The sequence below is a fragment of the Notechis scutatus genome, chromosome 3 (assembly GCF_049901735.1).
Source record: "Notechis scutatus isolate UNSWTSFEM ecotype Mainland chromosome 3, rNotScu1.2, whole genome shotgun sequence".
In the NCBI taxonomy this organism is placed as follows: domain Eukaryota; kingdom Metazoa; phylum Chordata; class Lepidosauria; order Squamata; family Elapidae; genus Notechis; species Notechis scutatus.
Genome location: NC_142011.1, coordinates 194,397,377 through 194,421,684, shown reverse-complemented (window position 1 = coordinate 194,421,684; position 24,308 = coordinate 194,397,377). Strand labels below are relative to the sequence as shown.

Genomic DNA, 24,308 nt, shown 5'->3' with positions numbered 1-24,308 from the left:
CGTATGGACACATGCATGCACAAAACAGAATTCTGGATTGCTTATTAACAAAACATTAAAACACAGTTGCAGACCACAAGCCAACCCAATAAAGCGACCCAGCTGCAATATTTGAAACGAAATCCGTCCGTAATTAATTCGGCAAGCAGCACCAATAGTAGTTAAACCAGTATTAAAAATGAGAGCAATTCAAACGGCTTAAGGCAGGGGTGTCCAACCTTGGCAACTTTTAAGATTTGTGGACTTCAATTGCCAGAATTTCATGGTTTAAAGTTGCTACAGTTAGACAACCCTGGATTTCATAAGATCTCTCAAGGAAAGGATATCAGATAATCAGAGTTGGAAGGGACCTTGTAGGTCACCCCTTGATTTTTTGATTCTTCCCCAACTAAGGAAAAGGAACTATAGTTGGTTTAAAATAGCTAGATTAGGTATTCAAGTAGAAATCACTGAAGCTATTTTTTGTTATGTGTCTTGAGAGCACCAGGTTGACAGAAGATTATGGGTAGACTTTTGACTTACAACCAGTTGCTTATCAATCATTTGAAGTTACAATGGCTGTCCAAAATCTATTTTTGTTGATTTACTTCCTCGGTCACGTATTATATTTTGGATGTTTGGCAGCCGGCTCACCCGAGGGCCACTTGCAGCATCTTGTGATCACATGATCTTGATTTACGCCTTTTTTGTAGGTTTCTAACATGAATTTCCAGCACACCCATTGGGAAAAATTGATTTACTTAATGATCACGATGTTTGTGGCTGCTGCAAAAAGTGTCATAAAATTGGATCCAATCAGCTGATTTTTCAACTTAGGACCATAATGACTTACTATTGTTATTCCAGGCTCAATTATGGTCGTAAGTCAAGAACTACCTCTAGTTAAAACTGTTTACCACTTTAGTGAAAATGTTCCTTACCCACAACTCATTGCTGCTTAGTTGTTGCAAATAAACATTTTCATTCAGCCTGGAACATACCTAGTATAATCCCTCGTACAGTTCAGAAACATTTTTCCCAGCTGTCTTAAGTATTTACTGGAATAACTAAGAGGCCTGGGGTGTGATTTGAGATCATATCCAAAGGAATGAACAAATCCCCCAAATATTTAAAATATAAACCAGATGCCACCTGATAATTATCCTGCACTTGCTACCTCAAGCAGTCTATAACAGATAAGCCCATTATTCAAACAGGGGGAGAAATCTCCGCAGTTAAAGGTTGTGCGACTTTGAACTGCTTTGCTTGTGACACCTGTAGAAATTAAGGCTGTTCTGTGGAATTAGTAGATGAAAACCCCTTTTAGTTAGTGGGGCTGAGATTAAAGAGTTTGGCCATGCTGGGTGGGAATCCTGAGCCTGGGGAATGTTAAGCCTGGATTCCCCAACGGTGTTAAGGAAAACAAACTAAACAGACGTGCAGTGAAGTCAGATAGGAAGACAGGTAAATGTGTGAGATAAGTTTTCTAGTTAACACGCAGTAAAAATACAGATACGCTTGTGCTATCAAAAAATATAGTTTATTCCATTTAAGAATTATAGCATAGTCATTATAAACAGTCCATTAGTCAAATACCAAATTCAGTCAAGTCTTGTCGAGGATACTCTAATTGCAAAGTCCGTGTCGAATAGCCAGTGTCAGTACACATATAATAAATCTGTCCAAAACTTATCTTCTCTCCATTGAGAAATATCTTCAAAGTAATCCAACACTTCTTCTCCTCCCGATCCAGCAAGAATGCAGTCTTCAATAAGCCAGCCAGTAATTAGGGATCAGTAAGCCAGAGAGTGCCTTGCTGCTTATATAGTACTTTTACAGCTGCACCCTTAATTACATTCCTTTAGCTTAAAGTCACATACACTTTATCTGACAAACCATGATTCATCATTTTATTATCTTTACCCAAAACAGTTAGGGTAAAACAATGTTATCCCTAACAGGAATCTTCATTATTTTAAAGGAATATCTAGTTGGAGAAGAGTGCTGCAGAATTACAAAAGCATACTTCAGCAGTTGTTAACATTAAATAAAAATATAATATGCTATTTTGGAGTTGGGTGGGTGATTTCATTTCTCACAAATGAGCCTAAGTAGCAAATGATTCTATAGAGGGACATGTACCAGAAAACTGAACAATTTCCAGAAGGCATATGAAACTTTTCATTAATCTATTTACCTATCATTCTATATGCAAGCCATGTTTTATTATCGGTTAAGAATGTTCTGGCACCTTAGATAAGGCTAGAGAAAATGCAGTTTTAATATAATTTCTTTATTATAAGTATTTTTTAAAAACTAATTTGGTTTGACTTTTGGACCAGGATCAGTGGAATTTGGCAACAAAATTGGCAATAATAGAATTTCCTTTTTGGCATTGCACCGTGCCTAAATTAGGTCACAGTAGCTTGTTCAGTGAACCCTCATTTTAAAAAGCTTTTGTTTTGTTCTTGGAAAAAATAAGCATTTTATCTGATCGTACTGTATTATGTTTACTGGTTAATTGTCTTACTAAGTATTGGCATGAAAGGAGACCAAGAAGAGTATAATAAATCACTTCCCAATGGCTAATATATGGCAAGGACCATTATTCTATATTTAATTATTTCTTTTTAGCAGAATAAACAGATACATTTGCCTATACCAGGAATGTCAAACTCAGTTTCATTGAGGGCCACATCAGTTTGACCTCAGGGGTATGTGTGTGTGTGTGTGTGTGTGTGTGTGTGTGGCCAGCTCGACATCACTCATGTCAGCGCCAGTGGTGGCCCGAGCACTCTGCCAGCAAAAATGGGCTCCCAAGATCCGTTTTCCGCTGCAACGGCCTCCTGCAACCCTCTGCCAGCTCAGGAGGGCCACTCGCGGAGGCACTGTGTGCCAGTCCTTTGCTGTTTCCAGGGTGGCCCCAAGGGCCAGATCTAAGCACCCTGTGGGCCAGGTGCAGCCCTCAGGCCTTGAGATTGACACCCCTGCCCGGTCACGACCGTAATTCATTCTGTAACTTCGGTCGCAACGCAATTTGGTCATGACTGGAAGTAAGACTGACTGCACTTGTGCCTACAAAAGAAAAATGGTGCAGAAGGGGAAATCTGCACAGAAAGGGAATCGGCCGCGGCCGGGTTTGATTGTCACTCGGTTTTTTAATTGTGACCCGATTCAAAAATGTTGTGGCTTTTTTGGTCAGAACCCGATTTGGTTGTGGTCAGAAGCGTTCGTGACCAGAGGTTCCACTGTACTGTTAGATCATGTCATGGCAAAATAAGAACCACGTGTCCAGAGAAGTGATAACACAGGAGTAAAAACATGTTAAAGTTCTCATGTATCAGGCTGTTACGTGATTTTGGCAAGCTCTTCAGATAATACCTAAGAGGCAGGAAGAAAGGAGGGCAGATAATAAATCATTCTTAATGTATCTTTTCAGTAATTCTGAAATATTGCTGAATAAACCCTATTCCTAATCCTGATAATTGTGTGAAAGGGTTTAATCATGATGAACTATTTTGAACCCTACTCATCCTTCCCCATTCCCCTTTTTCTTGTGTGTGTGTGTGTGCAGCCTTTGCACCAACCCCACACGGACATGAAAAAGCATTTCACAAAACTAGAATGTGTAAAAGCCAGCCGTAGATACCAAGTGGGACACAATATTTTTACACAATTTATCCAGTCTTTTGCATCATTTCTTGGATGAAAATTGCCCCCAATCTGGCCTCGTATGTTTTTCCATCTTCCGATTAACTTGCTCGTCCTTTTTCTAGTGGTGGCCAGAGCAATCAGAATAAGGAAGGATCTTGGTTTGGCCATGACTTACAGCCATGAACTTAGACTCACAATGTTCCTCAGACATTGCTTGGTTCACAGCCCAGGGCCAAACTTCACCAGGTCTTCCTATTCATCTCCTCAACCTTTCAGTCAACTCTCAGCAGAGAAAGGATACTACACCAATTCCAGTTCCCTCCAATCCCAATTGCATTTGTCACTGGCATCACTGTTGTTGTTAGGGACCAACAACGGCTTGTATTGTGCTCTCTGGAGGATTTTGTATACCTTGGCAAATGCCCAGATCTGATAGTGAAATAGGACGGCTTTGTAGAGCATATTTGGCTCAGGAAGAGATTAGAAGTGAAAACCTAGCTCTAGTTTCTTTTCATTTTCCTCTTTGCAATAATTCTCCCACTATTGCCTCCTTCCGTGCCACCAGGGTCAAAGGTATATATTATAGTCCATTTCCTGCTGCGTGGGAAGTATCAACATCCTGTGTTCATGGCTTCCTCTGCTAATCAGCGTCAACCATGGAAATTACCTTGCTTTCATGGACTTCGATTACAAAGGAAACTTTTGCAAGGCTTGGGCCACCGAGGTCTATATTTGACATGCTTTACTTCTGCCCTGCGATTTCCTTTGCTTCAGATGCTTGGCAAACTGACTCATATTTACGACGGTTGCAGTGTCCCAGGGCCTCGTGATCATTTTTTATAACCTTGCGGCCAGCAAAATCAATGGGAAAGGCAGATTCACTTAACAACTGTGGCAAAAATGGTTGTAAAATGAGGCAGAAGCCACTTCACAGAAATTTTGGACTCCATTGTTGCATTCGTGAGTCAAGGACTTACCTGTAGTAGCCTCATCTTCATTGTGTGCATTCAAGCACAGAGGCTAGGCAACCCTCAGTCAGGGGTGCTCTAATTTGAATTCCTGTACTAAGCAGGGAGGTTGGACTTAATGGCCTCCGTGGCCCCTTCTGACTCTGATTCTGTATATCTTAAAACATTCTTTTTGAAGTGGGTTAATGGCTACGAGGAAGGAGAAATTACTTTTTCCTTGAAAAGCAGCCTCCCGTTATGAAATCCAAAAGCACTTCAATTAAATTCCAACCTGCTTGAATACCTGCTAAAACCTGTTGGAGCTTGCCAATAAGAGATAATTTGTTTACTAAACAGGGACTCTAATTAAAATAGCTGTTCTCAGTTCATGATAAAGAATAGTTCTTCAAAAAAAAAAAAGAAAGTCCATTTAATTACCGGTCAGCCAAATAGTAAACAATTCATTTTTAAGCCATTCAGCCAAATCTTCATTAAACAGTCTTGTTAACATAAGAAATTAAAAAGCCATCTGTTTGATTTAATTATTTAATTTAAGTTTTACTTTGTGTGTGTACACACACACACACACACACACACACTTACTTTATTACGCCTCCTATCTCCCCTACAAAGTGACTTACAAGTTATAAAATAAGTAAGAATAATGAAAGAATAAAAAGGTAAAGGTTCCCCTCGCATGTACGTGCTAGTCGTTTCCCGCTCTAGGGGGCGGTACTCATCTCTGTTACAAAGCCAAACAGCCAGTGCTGTCCAAAGATGTCTCTGTGGTCATGTGGCTGGCATGACTAAATGCCAAAGGCGCACAGAACGCTAACCTTCTCACCAAAGTGGTCCCTATTTTTCTACTTCCATGTTTACATGCTTTCGAACTGTTAGGTTCACAGAAGCTGGGACAAGTAATGGGAGCTCACTCCGTTACGTGGTGCTAGGGATTCGAACCACCAAAGTGCCAACCTTTCTGATCGACAAGCTCAGCGTATTAACCACTGAGCCACCGTGCCCCTTAATGAAAGCATTGTTGTTGTTAGTTGTGTCTGACCCATTGATCGAACATTGAAAACTGTACTAAAACCAAAACTAAGAGAACTAAGAGAGGGATGGGACAGGGATGACGTCTTCTTACCCCATCAGCCACCTCCAGTGATGAGTGTGTCGTTGTCCCCCTTGAGGACCCAGGCCAACCGCAAAGCCAGAAGGCCAAAAGGGAGGGGGCAGTTCTCACTTCTGACAGAAGAATGTTTCACGGGGATGGAGCCACAGCAGAAAAGGCTCTTCTCCTTGAACCCACCTGCTGGAATTCCTTAGCAGACAGGATCCGTGGCAGGACTCTTTCACTGGCACAAGTGGGGCGAGCTTTCCCACTGGGGAGAGACGGCACCTCAGACACCCTGGGCCCGTGTGTGTTGTAGGGCTTCATTGCTTCAGTAGCAATGAAAATAATATTACAATATTATACGAGCCATGGTGGTTCAGTGGTTAGAGTGCAGTACTGCCGGCTAATTCTGCTGACTGCCGGCTGCCTGCAATTTGGCAGTTTGAATCTCACCAGGCTCAAGGTGGACTCAGCCTTCCATCCTTCCAAGGTGGGTAAAAGGAGGACTGAGATTGTTGGGGGCAATAGGCGGACTCTGTAAACCACTTAGAGAGAGCTGTAAAAGCACTGTGAAGCAGTATATAAGTCCAGGTGCGATTGCTATTGCTGTATTGGACCATTTATACTGATTTCCCCCCCCCTCATTTGACAAATAACAGGTAACTTTCCAATCTGGATAAAACAGTCCATATATAAGTACAGTAGGTGGGGATCATAATCTGCCAAGAGAGCTCCTTTGCTTCCCATCATTAAAGTGGACTCCAGAGCACCTGTTCAATTCTCCTTGTTACACATCTCAGGACCTTCTTGGTAATGGCCTCCCCTTGGCAAAAAACCTTCTTCGGGAAGCTAATTTGGCTGCATTTAAAACCAGAGAGTTGAAAAGGCGTTTGGAAGCCACGTGATGAAATTTTCTGGATTTTGTTTTCCTTCTTCCAGACTGTATTGAAGATGCAGCTTCAAAAAGATATAACTAACTCTTTGGTTTCAGAGTTGTTGTTTTTGAAAGTGTTATGTCTTTTATATCTTCTGGGAGGAGAACATATAGGGCTGAATGGAAGAGTGCTTTTAGAAATAAATTTAAGATGAATCCCTGAGGAATTGTGAGAAGCCACAAGCTATAAGGTCTTAGCGCTTATGCCTGCACAATAGTTGACTCTCTTGGTTTGGGGACAAACTAAAGCAGGGATCCTCAAACTTTTTAAAACAGGGGGCCAGTTCATGGTGCCTCAGACTGTTTGGGGGGCAGACTGGCTGGGCAGCTGTGGCTAAGTGATCATGTGACTGGGTGGGCGAGGCCAATTTAGCAGTCCATTAAACAACACACACAAATTAAACTTTAATTTGTTATGCTCCTGGGGGTGGAAAGCAGATTAGTGAAGGGATGTGGCTGTCTTGGGGGGTGAGGGGTGTTTCTATGTGTGTGTGTGTGTGTGTGTGTGTGTCTTTCTCCCTCCCTCCCTCTTTCTCTTGAGACCGGGTAGGCCAAAAACGGCCTCCATGTGTCCCAGTTTTGGCTTCTTCTGCCTCCAGAAGGCAGGGGTGGGTTGGTGGGGTGATGTGGGCAGCGCAACCTCATGGTCCCGTGTGGGCCGGATTAAAGGCTTTGGAGGGCCATATCTGGCCCACAGGCCGTAGCTTGAGGACACCTGAACTAAAGTTTCTAAAGAAATCCCTCGTCTCACGACCAGCAAGGAGGCAGGATAGAATTGGGAAAGGTCACTTTGAAAGAAGGAAAGTTTGGGTCTTTTTGCTATCCTCAGAAATGGATTGGCCAACGAAGGCAGTCAGCAGGGAAGGGACAATGGCTTATGAAAGAAAACCTGCTAGATCCGTGATGGCGAATCTATGGCACGTGTGCCACAAGTGGCTTGTAGAGCCATTTGTGTGGGCATGCAGGCCCCAGCTAAACTTACCCGCGCATGTGTGCGCCTCCCAGCTGATTTTTGGACCGTTTGAGGCTTTTTTCGGCCTCCCAGAGGCTCGAGGGAAGCCTCTGCAGCCTTTGGAGGCTGAAAAACAGGCCTGTTTCGTTCACTTCCAGTATTTCTGGAAAAACGGAAGTGACAAAACAGGCCTGTTTTTCGGCCTCAAGGGCAGCAGAGGCTTCCTCGAGCCCCGAGAGGGCAAAAATGGCCTCCCCCAGGCTCCAGAAGCCATCCGGAGGCTGAAAACAAGCACTTCCGGTATTTCCGGAAGGCCCATTTTTCAGCCTCCCGAGGCTGCAGAGGCTTCCCTCGAGCCTCTGGGAGGCCGAAAAAGGCCTCAAACGGGCCAAAAATCATCTGGGAGACGCACATATGCCAGCGCAGGTAAGGGGTGTGTTTGTGTGTGTGTGTGTGTGGTGTGCTCATGCACAGGGGGGCACAGGGCGCATTGCATTGTGGGTGCCAGCACGCAGGGGCTTTCAGCACACCACAAGAAAAAGGTTCGACATCACAACATGAATAAAGCCTATACAACCAGGGGGGAAAGCACTTCCTTGCATAGTTGAAACTGTCAGAGTGGCTACAAAAAAAAAAGGATAATTCATGAAAGCCAGGCCTGTCTGTTCAATCTGGAAGCCTCAATATTTTCTGCCGATTGAGGAAGGCCTGCCTCCAAATACCAGGGAACACCAGGGGAAAGATATACGGTATTCATTTCACACCAGTGACTCATAGCATCTTCTAATCTCATCCAACCATGGCTGAGCCAAAATTGCAGTAATCAGGACAAGCTTTACATCATTTCAATGATAGCAGGAAGATGTTGTACAGAGGTCATAAATCAGCAGCGGAGAAATGTTCCGTGTCTCAGTATCCGGCTTTAAAAAGCATCTGCCCCAAGGCCAGGAACGTTTCGTTGCCTTGCTGTGGGAAACAAAAGTTTGAACGCAGGTGGGCCTTGCTGTGACCCAGCGCGGGCTGGTCTTAGGTTTTGGCATTGTGGTATTTTGGCATGAGAAAAGCAGCCTTCCCCCGAATCCTTTCCTTCCGCCTCTTTCATTGGAAATCTTGCTTTGTTTTATCCAGGTGCTGGGAGAGAATGAGAAACCTTGGAAAGCTGTTTTGGTTGCCTTGACGGAGAAGGATCTCTTGATATTTGAAAGCATGCCACGCATCAAGGAAGCTTGGTTTAGTCCACTGCATTCCTACCCTCTCTTAGCTACCAGGTATGTTCTTTTTTTTAGCCCAGAATATATATCAGAAGTGATATTCAGCAGGTTCTGACCAGTTCTGGAGAACCGGTAGCAGAAATTTTGAGTAATTTGGAGAACCGGTAAATGCCACCTCTGACTGGCCCTGCCCCCATCTATTCTCTGCCTCCCGAGTCCCAGCTGATTGGCTGGGTCTTCTTTGGTTGCCCTGCACAGGAGAACGGAGATGGAAAGCAGGTTAGTGGGGTGGGGAGGGAATGGGGATTTTGCAGTAACCTTCCCCCAGGAGTGGGGTGGGAATGGAGATTTTACAGTATCTTTCCCCTGCCACGCCCACCAAGCCACACCCACAGAACCAGTAGTAAAAAGAAATTGAATCCCACCACTGATAGATAGATAGATAGAGCTTGGGAGGCTGATCCCTGGTGGGAGGAGCACCCTGTGGACTTGCTGTCAGGCAGGGTGGGCTTGGCTGAGCAGGATCCTGGATATTGGGCTTGTGGTCAAAGCCCCCCTTCCTCTGACTCCCCCTAGGTCAGGGGTCTGCAACCTTAAACACTCAAAGAGCCATTTGGACCTGTTTCCCACAGAAAACAAAACACCGGGAGCCCCAAGATATGGGTGGGCGTGGCAACTCAATGTCACTCCCGCTGAGTCACATGACCCCCCAGGTTTTGTGGTTTTCTATGGGGAACAGGTTTCTCTCTCTCTCTCTCTCTCTCTCTCTCTCTCTCTCTCTCTCTCTCTCTCTCTCTCTCTCTCTCTCTCTCTCTCTCTCCTTCCTCCCTCTCCCATCTCTCTCTCCCTCTATCTCCCTTTCCATCCTTTCCTCCTTCTCATCTCTCTCTCTCTCTCTCTCTCCCTCTCCCTCTCTCTCTCTCTCTCTCTCTCCCTCTCCTCTCTCTCTTCTCTCTCCTCTCCCAACTCTCTCTCTCTTCTCTCTCTCTCTGTGCCTCTTCCTCCCTCCTTCTCCCCCACTCCCCCCTTCCCAACTCCCACACCCAGGGAATAACTGTAAGGAAATTTGGCCGCGTTCTTTTTGTCTCTGGAAAGATACAAAAATAAACCTTGCATTCCAAAAGGAGTGACAGTCAGGCTGTTACCTCACAGTGCTACGCGGTTGCTGCCTTAGATCGCTGCTGAATCCTCGCAAAACTGGGCAAAGACAGAGAGAGGGGAGCAGACAGAGCTGAATTGAGCCGAATCTTTCTCCCTCCCTTTGTATCTCGCTCTCTGTGTGTGTATGTGTATGTATCTCTCTCTCTCTCAGTCCCTGTCTGTGTCTCTCCTCACTCTCTCAGAAAGCCCTGCGTGCTCTCCTTGGGACTCTTCGCTGTCCCCTTTCCTTTCTTCCTTTTGGAGATCTGGGCTGGCTGAAGAACGAGAGGAGGAGGAGGGGGAAGAGGGAAGCCTCCACTGCGGCTTCCGCTTGTTCCTCAGCTAGCCCGGATTTCCAAAAGGAAGGAAGAAAAAGGGATAGCAAAGAGCCCCGAGTAGAAGAGCATGCAGGACTTTCCAAGACAGTGAGAAGCTTCTTTTCTTTCTTCTTGGCGAGTTTTTGGAAATCCAGGTTGGCTGAGGAATGAGCGCAAGCCGTGGCGGAGGCTTCCTCCCTCCCTCTCCCCTCCTTCTCCTCTCGTGCGCACCCTCCAGGCCCCACCACCAGCCGGCTCCATGGCTGTTTGCTGCTCTTGCAGCACCTGTGCAGCACACTCAAATTTAGTGCACTTTACTCCGTCCTCTCCTCCTCCTCCTGGAGCCCATTACAGTGCAGTGCATCGGAGCTGCCGCATTCGAGGTGCCGGCTCCAGAGCGGTGCAGCAGTCAATGGGGTGACCCTGCAGGGCCTCGAACGCCCTCTTAGCCTCTTAGTGCCCCTTGCCAGCCCCCTTGCCTCTTAGCGCCCCCCTAAGGTATCCCACCGCCCCCAGGGGACGGTACCACCCACCTTGGGAACCACTGCTGTAGAGAACAATGGGTTCACTTAACCACCATTGGAAAAAAAAGATCCTAAAATTGCCAGGCTCCATTAGGGACTATAAATACCGCAGATAGTCAAGGACTATCTTTGACTTTCCATATCAAAGGTTCTTCCCATCCATCCATCCAAAACACATACAGAATTTTAGCCCCTTGCCCTGTGTAGGGCCTTCAATGGGTAGTTTTCATAATTCATAGCTATATTACCCTCTCAATTTGGCCGTCTGAGAAGATACACAGAATTGTGCTACTGAAACCTGGAAGCTGCTGATGTGCCAGAAAGCATCCACATAGCAAGGCCTCTGATGGGAGGGGTGTAGAACACCAGTTTATCATTGGATCACCCTTGAGGTCATCTAACTGATAAGACCAAAGCAGTGATTTGAGGTTGTAACCTTGAGGAAACATCTCTTAGCCTCTTTGGAGAAACATGTGTTAAGCCCAAAGCACCCTTTAGAGTAGGAATCTCCAAACTTGGCAACTTGTGGGCCTCAACTCTCCATTCTGGCTGGGGAATTCTAGAAGTTGAAACCCATAAGTATTAAAAGTTGCCAAGTCTAGTGACCCCCCTACAATAAAGCATGGACCGTCAATAGAAGGTTCAGGCATTTGATCCGCTTCTCCTGCTCATCGCAGGAGAGGAGAGAAGTTCGCATGTTACCAGCTAAAGCTGGCCAATGTCGTGTTAACTGTTGAGCTTGTCACTAGGCTAAGGAAAAGGTTTCTCACATACCTGAGGAGAACAAATGGAGATGAATGACTTGTTGAAGGGTCAGCCTCCCAACATAATATTCTGATGATACAAGAATGAGAAACTTAATTACTGCGGGGATGGGGGAATCAACCATCATGGTTTCCATACATGATTTTGGATTTAAAAACCAGCTCGTTGGCTTGAAATCATGCAATCAGCTGAAACTTTGACACACACACACCCCAACCCTAATGCATGTTTAATTAGACTGCAGTTTTTATTATTTTGAATTCCCAGTACCTGTCAGGCACACTTTGCCTGACTCTGGATTTGTTTTGTTCTGGAAACCACAAGAGAAACCTGAGAAATTTTGCAACCTCTGAACAACCCCACAGGCTAGCGAAATGTCTGTGGTGTCCAGTTCCCTGTTTCTATAGACAGGAAGGTTATCTTAGGACAACTACTTAGAAAAAGAACAACTAAGTTGCCACAAGCAGCACGCACCTGTCTGAAGTCAGAGGAGACTGGAAATATATATCGTGAGACACAGTTTCCTCTTCGAAAGATTCATCCCGCCAGCATGCTGTGTATTGTCATAATCAGTTACATCAGAATCCCAATATTCAGTTATTTTAGATACAGCTGGTCCTTGACTTAAGGATCACACGTGAGCCTACATTTTTTTGCTGCTAAGCAAGGCAGTTGTTAAGTGAGTTTTGCCCTGTTTTACAGTCCTTTTTTGCCACAGTCGTTAAGGTTTAACAGCTCAATGACTGCAGTTGTCAAGTGAACCATGCAGTCATTAAACAAATCTCGCTTCGACTTTGCTTGTTGGAAACCAGCTGGGAAGTTTACAAGTGGTGATCACATGACCCAAGAACTGTGCAACTGGCATAAATCCATGCCGGTTGCCAAGTGCCTGAATTTTGATCACATGACGCTACAACGATTGTAGGTGTGAAAACTTGTCATAATTCACTTTTATCTAGGGCTGTTGTAACTTTGAACAGCCACCAAACAAATGGTTGTTAGTTGAGGGTTACCTGTAACCTACATGGATCTTCCAAGCCCTGTTTTATGACCATTTTTAGACATGTAATTTGGTTCACAAATCTTTCCCATAGAGCCAAGGTTGGGCATCTAAGTTTGTTTCCCTTTTTCCCGCTTTTTTCTTTCCGTGTGTGTATACCTCATGATGTCCCTGACTATCTTGTCTGCTCTAAATATAAATGTTAGATTTATATTTACATAAATAAATATTTTTTTGTATAAAACTACAAGTTTGTGTCAGTGCCTCTGACTCCTTGTGGACAGCTGCCATGCAGTTCCCTGACTTTCTTTGCCTTGGGAATGGAACTAGTTTTGGGCCAGTCACTTTCTGTCAGCCGTAGGAAGAAAGCAATGGCAAAAACAATTCCAAAATGTTGTCAAGAAAACTCAGGGACTTGTCTAGGCCAGGGGTGTCAAACTCGATTTCATTGAGGGCTGCATTAGGATTGTGTTTTATCTCCGGGGGGGGGGGGGGGCGTTATGGTCAGGGGGCCAGCACAATGTCATTCGTTGAGGCTCCGTTTTCAGTCACAATGGGCTCCTGCAGCCGTCTGCCAGCACAAACAGAGCTGGGGGCCCACCCAATCTCCGTTTTCAGCCACAATGGTCTCCTGCAGCCCTCTACCAGCAAAAATGGAGGCCAGGGAGGTCGCACATGTTTTCTCTGACAGAGGAACCACGGGCTGGTCTTTCGCTGTTTCCAGGAAGGCCCCCATGGGCCAGATCTAAGCACCCCAAAGGCCTTGAATTTGACACCCCTGGTCTAGGCAGTTGCCAGGAATCAAGATTGACAGGAATCCAGATGTTGATGATCTTTGGCTTGATTCCTGGTAACTTTGTAGACAGATTCCTATTTTTTTTTAGCACTGATACAGAAAAGGTTTTCCGTTGCCTTTTTTAAAGATATTTTTCCAGCGTTCCAGTCCAGCCTATAGCTGGGCCTCCCCACAACGTATGATAGAAAACTTTTTTTCTTGGAAAGTGGTAGGGGAAGAAATGTGTAGCATGTATTTGCCCAGTATGGTTAGTAGACCAACCGTTACTCTGCCTGAGTTGGCCATCCCTAGTAGTGATTATCCATGTTTTGATGACAGCCTGTCATGACAGCGGTGGAAGTCCAATTGGAGAAAAAAAAACTCTGGAAATTGACGTTGAAGTGAAAAATAAGAGCTAGACTACTTTCCAAGTACAGGTTCCTGTTTTAAACAATCTGTGCTGATTGGTTGTTGGTTACTGGCAATATGTAAAGGTGCTGGCATTATTCTTTAAAGTCTCAAAGGGGCTGCTTGTCCTGTTACACAGCTGACCAGTAGTTTTGGTCAATCATTCTCAAGATGTCCCACTGTTGCAGATCTACTTTCTGGCACATTGGATGGGGCTTCTCTCCCATTGCTCCTAGACAATGGAATATATTTATTCCATTCTCCCCGTTTGTGTTTAGGAAATCTGCAAAGATGCCTCATTCTCAACAAGTGTTGTTTACACCTTTGTTATTGTGGAATTTTTTAACCGTTTATATTCGGTTTGAATATTATTGGATGCTTTGCATATTTGTCAGAGCAAGAAAGGCAGGTATAAATCAAATGCACTTAACAAATAACTATGTACCAACAACCAAGTTTGACCCTGTATGACTGCCAGGCAGGAAAAGATGGCCAGATACTGCCACCTACTGTGACCTGCTAGATCATGCTGGCTCTTAAATGCACATCGCAGTCCATTAAAAGGCTCCTTTGACCTGGCAAATCTTCTCCAGCTGGGAGAACTTTGTGGGTGAAAGCTCTCATCAGCTCCCTCGTCCAACCCCTCTCTTCCTCTGTACTCTACATCCTTTGTTCAGTTACCTTGAAATGGCCTCTGCTTCCTTTATCTGTGCAGGTTAATAAATGTTCAGTTTTTTTCCCCCCCGATGCTGTTCAACCCATGTACAGCAAATACTTTGGATCCCTGAATGCATAAAAATATTTCTAAATTACATTGGCTACCAAGCTGTTACAACTATGTCTCCCTAGTTGCCTTTTTGATATGATCCTTTGGTGGGGGGGAGGGAAACCCTTAGTAAACAAGATAATATATTGTAAAATGGGATGGGGTCTTTTTTTTTTTGTCATTTCATACGTTTATTTGACAGAAAAACCTCCTTGCTGTAAATGGGATGGGGTCTTTCTTTTCCCTAGTAGCTTCTTGTTTCCAGATAGGACAATAACACCCATCAGGCATGAAGTATGATTGAAGATTTAAATATTATTAAAATCGGAAGGAAGGAAGGAAGGAAGGAAGGAAGGAAGGAAGGAAGAAAGAAGAAAGAAAGAAAGAAAGAAAGAAAGAAAGAAAGGAAAGGAAGGAAGGAAAGAAGGAAGGAAGGAAGAAGATTGAAAATGTTGAAATACTGAAAGTCCCTTTTCGTCCTAGCAAGCATCTTTTCTTTCTTGTCCCATATCTCTTTTCCCATGACCCTGGGGGAAGGAAAGAAGGAAGGAAGGAAATGTTGCTTTTTATTAGGATTGAAATTCTAGGGAAAGGATATTGATTAGTCACAAGGAAAAGTTTCCTATAAATGCAAGAGAACAAATGGCAGACACATATGGGATCTCTTAGTGAAACTGCCTTTCTCCCACTAAGATTGTTTCTCTAACAACATGTGTTCATTCTTAAATTTGTTTTCAGGTTGGTACATTCAGGACCCGGGAAGGGCTCTCCACAATCTGGGGTAGATTTGTCCTTTGCCACTCGAACAGGTACACAACAAGGTATCGAGAGCCATCTTTTCAAAAGCGAGACTAGCCGAGACCTTTCCCTGTGGACCCGGAGCCTAGTTCAAGGTTGCCACAACGCAGCTGAACTCTCTGTGGAAGTCACCACAGGTAAATCAAGAGCACAGAGGCTTCTTGGCCATCAAAGTCTCCCAGAGCGCCATGGACCTCCCTGGGCTTCTGCCAGTAACAAAACAGAGACCATGTCCATAAACTAGATGGTGTTGAAAGGGTTTATTTTGCAATTTGGAGCAATTGGCTTGAGAGCAAAATCAACTCCATCCGACATCTGTGGCTCATACTAGGTGGCAGATCTTTTTCAAGAACGCTAGTTTGGACTGTTGTTTTATTTAACTCCTTTGATCAATGGTCTGATCTCAGACTTGCACTTTAAAAGATATGAAGAAGAAGAGGGAGAGAGGAAGGAGGAAAGACTAAAGTCAACAACAGTTTTTTTCTGGATATTAAGTGCACCAATCGTGCCTACCGTCCCTGTCCTATTGTTTCTTTTTATTTTTTTAAGCTTTTTCCAACGCCCCCTAGAAGTATCACATCTTTTATAGCATGATGAAATTCACCAAACTATGTTTATTCTTAAACATGCTGGGGGGGGGTATCTTTGTTGCACACCCGATATGGTGCTGACTGTGTTGACACCAATCAAGTGCCCCATAAACGCAGGTAACATTTAGGCAATCTGATGCCCCCCGGGGGGGGGGGGGCCCCAAGAGATGGCTAGCCATGTTTGAGGAGAAAATAAGACCCAGGCAATTTTGGCCTATCCAAGTCCAGTGGTGGCTAACCTTTTCGAGCTCCTGTGCTGAAAATTGCACGCACACTTGTGTACCAGCACCCAGAAGGCAATGCGGTGTGCGCAGAGACCCCTGCGCCCTGTGTGTCTCTGCGCATATGTGTGCATCTCCGCGCCCCCACGCTTGCACGCCAAATACCTGACAATCAGCTGGCAGGCGGTACGTGCGCAGTGGGGCTCTTCTGGGTGACCTCTCACGCGTGCCATAGGTTCGCCACCACGGGCTTAGTCCCTTTCTCTACCTCTGCAGTGGCCTGGTCAGAGAACCAAGGTGAGTCTTGGAGGTTCAAGGCCACAAGAAGAGTCAAGAGGGAGTTCTGTAGGGTAGATTGAACTTCCATCTGTGACATGAAGTGCTAAACCTGACACTTCATCATAGAGTTTGCAAGTTGGCTTGAGGCAGTCAGTATCTCAGCCTCCTCACAAGTTGGTCCTTTTGAGATGACATAGGATAAATGAGGACAAGAACACTGACTCCACATTTTAAGGAAAAGCGGGCTATAAATGTAACGTTTAAGTCCTTGGCTGTCACAAGGGGTATCTTAGCATCTAGAAATTTTGAAGAGCAAGACCAATGGCTAAACTTCTCTTATTCACTGAAAGTTTACACTTTACTCCATGTCCTTGACTGTAGTATTTTCCCAAAGGCTGATAAACCTGATTCAGGGATGTTATAAGATACCCAACTCCCTTTTTAATTAAACACAGACAGCAATTGGTATTACACTATGGGTCTTACCACTTTTTAATGGTGCACGGTCAGCTGTGCTGAAACCTTTATGCTATATTAACCTCATTGTTACAATCATTGGAACTTCTTTCCAATTAGCAGGGAACTCATTAGCATTCCTATTAATCCCCAAGCTACTACCAGCATCAAAGTGGCCTCATAATCTTTTATTAGCAATATCATTCTTCTAAAGTGCCATAAATCCTGTTTGTTCTTGTTTCCTTCTTCAGCTTGCACGTACAAAAACCAGGAGTGCCGTTTGACCATCCATTATGACCATGGATTTTCCCTCACCACCGAACCCCAAGTTGGTGCCTTTCCCAAAACCATCTTCCGGTATCCTTACGAGAAGCTAAAATCATCTTCAGATGATGGGATTCGGATGCTGTATTTGGACTTTGGAGGGAAGGAAGGTGAAATTGTAAGTGTGTTAGGATATTTAGTTTTTCCACATAGCTGGGGATGAAGATAGTTATCATTTGTAGCATCTGAGATTATTAGAAAACTAGTCATGAATGAATTGTCCCTTACATGGTTAAAATTATTACCCACGGATATTCTCTGCAGTATAAAAAAAAAAAAAAGAATTTTCTCCATTGCATAGAAAACTTTTGTCAAGTAATAGATCCATTGCAAGCAAAACTCTGAGGCAGGTAGATTCCTCAAAGAATAGCTTTATTGGAAATATCATATTGGCACATATCTGGTGAAAACCGACTCTGAAGGTTCCTGCGGTTTTCACCTAATTAAAAAGTAAACGTTTTTTCCTTCAACCCCAAACAATCAGTCACATAGCCGAATCAAGGCAGCGTCCACTGGTCTGGTGACATCACTCCTTCTTCCTCCAGCCAGGTTTGAGAACGTCCTTGGTTCCCAAGAGAAAGTATTTTATTTTGACTATACAACCCCAACTATCTCTAATCCCCCTTCCCTTTCCCTCAGCTCCAGTGTGGCAGCACTGAAGCTCCAAGATGGCTTCAGCCAAATCCGCTTCAGGGTTGACACACACACACACAAATCTACTCATCTGGAGGCACTCCATGGAAAAAGCTTGGAAAAGGCTGATGAGCATCATCTACTACTTGGATCATATTTTGCAGTCCTGCCTCCTTCCGAGGGGACATTTTCTTTCGGTGAAGGGCGTTTCACGTATGGAAACCCTACATGCAGAGAGGAATACATTTTCCTGTTCCTTCAATACACAGCTAGAATTGAATGTCAAAATTCTCTTTCTTTTCATGGTCTGTCCATTCAATGGGATTTTGGATAGACAGCCCTGTTCCTCACGGTCCCCATCCGCAAGCAGATCAATTATCTGGGTAGGGGAATCAAATGCTAGACTTGGTTCTCCCTCACATCTCGTCTCCAATTTCCAAATATAGTTCCATAAATACAATCGTGGTAGAATTACAATGGTAACCATATGTCAGCCCCACAAGATAGACCAAGACTTAGGTCCTGTACCAAGGTCAGGACTATTTTTCCTGAAACAGATATAATAATTGAATTTTGCAAGTTTGAATGTGCTCTCTCCTTTATCTAGAGAAGGGCATGTTTGAGTCATTTTTTCCCAAGTTAGTTTCTTGGGCCAGGGCTCAAGGCCCACTTAGGTGGTTATTGCCTTGATAGTGACTCTTCTTTCTGTCTTTTAAATCAGGGGTCCCCAACCACCGGTCCGTGGACCGGTACCGGTCCGCGGAACAACTCCTACCGGGCCGCGGCTTGCTGGCGCCGCCATCTTTTTTCATGAAAAAGTGCTTCCGGTGAGCTTTTCCGGGCAGAAAGCTCACGGAAGCACGTTTCATCAAAAAGATGGCGGCGCCAGCGCTTCGATGAGCTTTTCCGGGTAGAAAGTCATTTCTACCGGAAAAGCTCACTGAAGCGCTAGGCCGCCATCTTTTTTATGAAACGTGCTTCCGGTGAGGTCACCGGAAGCACTTTTTCATCAAAAAGATGGTGGCGCCCAGCTGATGCCGTACCGGGCCGCGGCGTCAAAAAGGTTGGGGATCACTGTTTTAAATCATTCCTGATGTAATATGCCTGAATGATTCCATTAAACAATCTATTGTGGCCTCAAAATGCTGGGGCAGTGGTACCTCGGGACTTGGCTTTAATTTGTTCTGAGAAGTGCGATAGCTACTAAAACGGACGAGTCCCAAACAAACCATGTGACTTATCATGTGAGCCTTTGTTTTCGCTGGGAAGAACTTTCTGTCTGTCCCTTTTCCTATCTCATCGACCTTCCGAGCATAGCCAATTTCCTGTCCGCCATCTGTTGACTATTCGCTCCTTTTGCAGCAACCTTCCCAGCATGGCCAACTTCCTGTCTGTTCCCCACAGCTATCCCCCTCTTCCTATAACAGGATGTCAAGTATTAAACAAAGGCCAAGTACTGGGATGACATTTTCACGTCAAAATGCGCCGAGAACCAAATTCGACGAGTTTTGAAGCAGTTGAGTACCGAGGTATCACTGCATTTGCCAAAACTTCAGTCACAATGCTGAGAAATAATGCTACATTTCAGTTAAAATATTTGGTGGCTTGGGCAACAAATTCTGGAATCCAGTCCAGAATTCCTCTTCTTGTGCCATATCCATCATCTGACATTGGCAATCATGTTGGCAATCCTATTTTTATCAACAGCCATACAAAAAAGTGCTGTTGAGTTTTGTCCAAACCAGTCCCTTAGATTTTGAAGCTATGATGTTCTTCTGCCTGGACCTCTCATTTGCCTTCAGTCTTTCCTTGGAGGATGCCATATTTTTCTGGGTGTTGCATCACATGTCCAAAATATTCTAACTTTTGCTTTTTTTATGGTTTTGATGATGGTCCAGAATTAACCACACACAATAACTCCTTGTCTCTTTGTGCTCTGATTTCAGCAACTGGACCTTCATTCCTGTCCAAAGCCGATCGTATTCATCATTCATTCATTCCTTTTTGCCAAGATTACAAGACTTGGATTGGTAGCATAAATTCTGTCTGTCATTGGCAAGAACAAAAAGAAAAAGAAAAAAATGGAACTACTCGAGTCCAACTCTCCAACATGTTGTCAACACTGGGAGCTACTAGGAGAACACCTGAACTCTTCTGCAGATGAAGTTCAGATATGGGGCAAAATCAATGTTTTGATCAAAGACAATGATAGGGCTCTGAAGAATAAAAGTCGGAATATTTGCTTCAACTAAAACATATGTTGCAAGTGAAATGACATTGATTGCTCTGAATAAAGCCAAAATTGAGTAATTAAGAAGAGATGAATGCTGTATGACGACATTTCGTATTCCTAGGTGTGCCTCTATGGTACGTTTTAAGAACAGCACACTCCATCTTGGGTTTTGAGAATGTCAGGGCTTCCCTAGAAGATTCAGCAATTTTTCAATGAAAAGATTGATGATGGTAGAGTAGCTTCTGTGAACGCAAAGTTTTCCCCTTCTCCCCTTCATCATCTTCCCCCCACCTTTAAAATATACTCTCTATTTACTTCTAGTAGATTGGGCTGTTTTCATAAACTGGTAACATATTCTAAAAACTTTGCAAACTGCAGAGAAACAGTTGTGGATAGAAATCCTAGAGAGCAGGAAATTTGAAAGCCACTGAAAAGTAAAAGCTAAGTTGACAGTTACCGTCAAAATAAGGATTTTTAAAATGAACCCTGTGTGCTTTAGATTTTTTTTCCCTCACCAAACCATATTTCAGTTTTCAAAAAGTACAAAGGAAATATCTATGTGCAAGTTAGTGATTTGGTTGTTGAGAGATGAGATGGATGTGCTCTTTTTTCCCCATTAAGAAGCACATCAGTTTGTATAAGTCACATTGGCAGAGCTCAAGTTGCTGTAGGTCGGGGTTTCCTGGCCGTGGCAACTTTTAGACACATGGGTTTCAACTCCCAGAATTCCCTGGGGCTGGGGAATTCTGGGAGTTGAAGTCCACATGTCTTAAAGATGTCAAGTTTGGGAAACCCTGCTGTAGGCAAACTGAGTTTTCTGACTGATCAAACCAGCCATAGAAAGGAACTCTTGGAGCAAGAATTCAAAAATATCTCCAGATAAAATAGACCATAGACACAGGACACATTGGAGAATTTGCTGAAAAAAAGCAAAGCCCATTCAACTGATAAAATCCAAATAACGTAAGTTTTCTAAGATTGCAATTGTTCCGTTAACAATTACAACATGTGAAGGGAAGTGAAATCTGGCGTACATAATGCATTTTAAAACATTTAACAGTGGAAGTACAGTAAAAGCGACGGGAACGATAAACATCTTAAAAGCATCTTGAAAAGAGGAAATGCATTTCAAATTAATCCAAGGTAGCCAAACTGTCATTTGTATGTGATGCAGTCAGTGGAATTTTGGCTCGTGCATTTTGTGGCTTTGTAATTCTCTTGCGCTGTCCACAAATCCCTTTGCAACATTTGGCTGTAGGCCCTTCTAAAGCAAAGGAGAAGCTTTTGGGATAAGGAAGAAGGCGGAAGCAACCACCGGGAGACAAAGGAGGATGCTAAAGAAGTATGGATAGAAAGGATACAGAAGCACTGCCCATGAAGCCTGAGTCATTTAGGACAGAAGCCACAGCAATCGGCCGTGTTGAAAAAACAAGACAGAGAAACTTCAAACCTCAGCTAGAAGATCCATACAAAACACCTAGTGCGGAGGGGAAGCAGGAAATGGCTATGAAAAATAGGTTTAAGATACAGATTAACAGAGTTGGAAGGGTCTTGAAAGCTTCCAGGGATGAAGCTCCCACAACTTCTGAAGGCAAGCTGTTCCATTGGTTAAAGTTGGTTGAGGGTGCTGTCCTTTATTAGGCACTCTGATTGCAAAAAGTCGGAGCAATATTATGGGGTATCTTTTCCACCACCAATGTTCTGGAGACCTCACCTAAGCAGGGAAGAGAACTTTTTTCTGCACCTTCCAGGGTCTTCTCATTTTTCTCGTGGCTTTACATCAGGGAGGAGAGAAATAAGCTGTGTGATCCAGGCTCTTCCCTACCACCCATACTCGGGCATATTCTACCAAGGAAAGGAGATACAGTATGGTCATTTTTCATGATTTTGATCAACAGTCCTTAACAATGTCCATGAGAGATTCTCAGTCATCCAGGCCGTGGTTGTCTGAGCTTCAAGCAGCTTCTTGGGTGAGAAGCAAAATGTCTTCAAAGAAAAAAAAAACAGAGAGTTTTTGAAAAAGCACCTTTGGGTTCCCTTAAACAACGTTTAACTAGAAGAATCCCAAAGCTGCTCAAGTCTTTAACAAGTTGAGATCTTAAATTTTGTGTCGTGGCATTTCTCGGGCATCTGAATGTTGTGGTCTGTAGCTTGGGAGCTCTGAAACTTGCCATAGGGCTGAAATCTTAGCGGCAGCGCTTCATCCTGGTGACTGGCGTTCACTGGATTAAAACCCAAGACACATCAAGGGATCTTTTCTTTCCATCTCGTTCTGGAGAACAAGGGCAATCCCATCACAGCAGCAGCAGACCGAACTGCTATTGAAGTGTTATTTTAACACATACACTTTTCTGCCAACCTAGCCGTTCGAAAGCATGTAAAAATGCAAGGAGAAAAATAGGGACCCCTTTTTTGGTTGGGAAGGTAACAGCACTCAGTGTGCCTTCAGTGTTTAGTCATGCCGGCCACATGACCACGGAGACGTCTTTGGATAGCACTGGCTCTTCAGCTTTGTAACGGAGATGAACACCGCTCCCTAGAGCCGGAAATGACTTGCACGTATGTGCAAGGGGAACCTTTACCTTTTACAAAATAAAGTCTCCTTAACGTTGCACTCAGCTTCATGGCTTACGACCAGGGGTACACATGGCCCTGTTCTGGAGTTCTAATGGCCTCCCCGGCAGTCATGTGACTTTCACTCCAGGCACTCAGCAATCAAGCCATAATTAAGTCCATTTGCAGCATCCCATGGTCACATGGCCATTGTTTTACAATGCTTTTGATGAAAACTGGTCCACAGCAAAACATTGATTCACTTCACGACAGCTGCAGTTGCTAAACAACAGCCGCAAAACTTATAAAATCAAGCTGGTCATGTGGGTGACTCATGTTACCATCATCATGACTTATAGTACACTTAGGATGGGCAGGCTCCATTGCAGTCATAAGTCAAGGACTACCTGAACTGTCGTCTTCTCAAATGCTTTCACCAGTCTGATCTCCAGCTATAGACCTTTTTTCCACCCAGGTACAAGCCACATCCAATCCTGCTTTGCTTCTTAACGGGCTAAATGACTGTCAGATACATCAATATTAAGCTCTTAATAGACGTCAAAAGGCCAACTTAAAAAAAACAACTTGTTTGCTATATGGATGCCCAGAGACAAATGAACTCAGTTGTGGGGTTTTTTTTTGTTTATTTATGGGCCATAGTAAATAAGTGTGTTTTTTAGGGTTGCTTAGATATAGGTGGTCAGATGGGGAAATGCCCCTGAATTCTCAACCGTGCTATTTCCATGCTACCGATTACAAATAAATAAATCATTATGATAGCAAAAACTGGAAGCTAAGTGTAAATGCATAAGTTATGTTTGCTTTCAGCTACATTTGAAGAAAATTCTCTGCAGCATTAAATCGCCCCTGAAGTAATTAATCTAGGTTTCAAGGTAATTTGATTGGGATAATAAATAGGATTCATAAAGGCCTGTTAATTCTTAAATGCGATTAAGGTAGTCTTAGGGAATTTGAAAGGAGGTTGGGAATAAAAAACCCCAAGATTGAGCTGTTAACCATGACTAAGATTTTACACATACAGAAGTCTTTGGGTAGTTCTATAAAATAACCAATTGCCATGGAATATCTATCATAGCTAGTATTTTGTTAGTAATATAAAATTAACTTAATAAAAAGCTGCTTGATTTTGAGCCTACATTATCACCATGTGCCCAGTTTGTGCCTAAGCTTCCATTTTTATTTCATTTGAAGTTTTAAATAAATATATATATATATATATATATATATATATATATATATATATATATACACACTCTCTACTTTAAAATAAATATATTTTTGCAGATATGGAATTTCCATTGGTTTGCGTCTGTCCATGAAAGGATGACTTACAAATTTTTTGATTTAAATGGCATTTTGTGGGGGGGGGGAAAGGAATCTCAAATAACCCTTTCCAATGTAGCAGTATTTTCAAGTTCCTTCGATGGCAGTATTTATTATTGTGAATGAGCAAAATCCAGAGCATAAAGTAGAATATTATGTATTTTAGGGTTCATGCATATGTAAATTCTATTGTACTGCTACTTTCAATAACTAACACCCCTTCACTGGAATATTATAACTATATCTGCTTTGTATATAATCAGGATTAATGCATTAGTTATATCACGTATTGTACGGTGCTCAAATCACAACATGAAGAAGTGAATAACTAATTTGCAAAAAGAAATATATATATTTATAGTCAAATACAGATTTTGAATGACTCTAGACG

At 43.5% G+C, this 24,308-nt stretch overlaps 1 protein-coding gene across 1 annotated transcript in view; it reads left to right on the top strand.

The window, feature by feature from the left end:
* Positions 1-23,957, top strand: part of SNTB1 (syntrophin beta 1) — a 113,295-nt gene extending 89,338 nt beyond the window's left edge. Inside the window, exons 4-7 of the mRNA XM_026689426.2 lie at positions 8,709-8,848; positions 15,225-15,421; positions 17,082-17,272; positions 19,734-23,957. Coding sequence (XP_026545211.1) covers positions 8,709-8,848; positions 15,225-15,421; positions 17,082-17,272; positions 19,734-19,826 — 621 coding nt within the window. The 3' untranslated portion in view covers positions 19,827-23,957. The remainder of the gene's footprint in view (positions 1-8,708; positions 8,849-15,224; positions 15,422-17,081; positions 17,273-19,733) is intronic.
* The last annotated feature ends 351 nt before the right edge of the window (positions 23,958-24,308 follow it).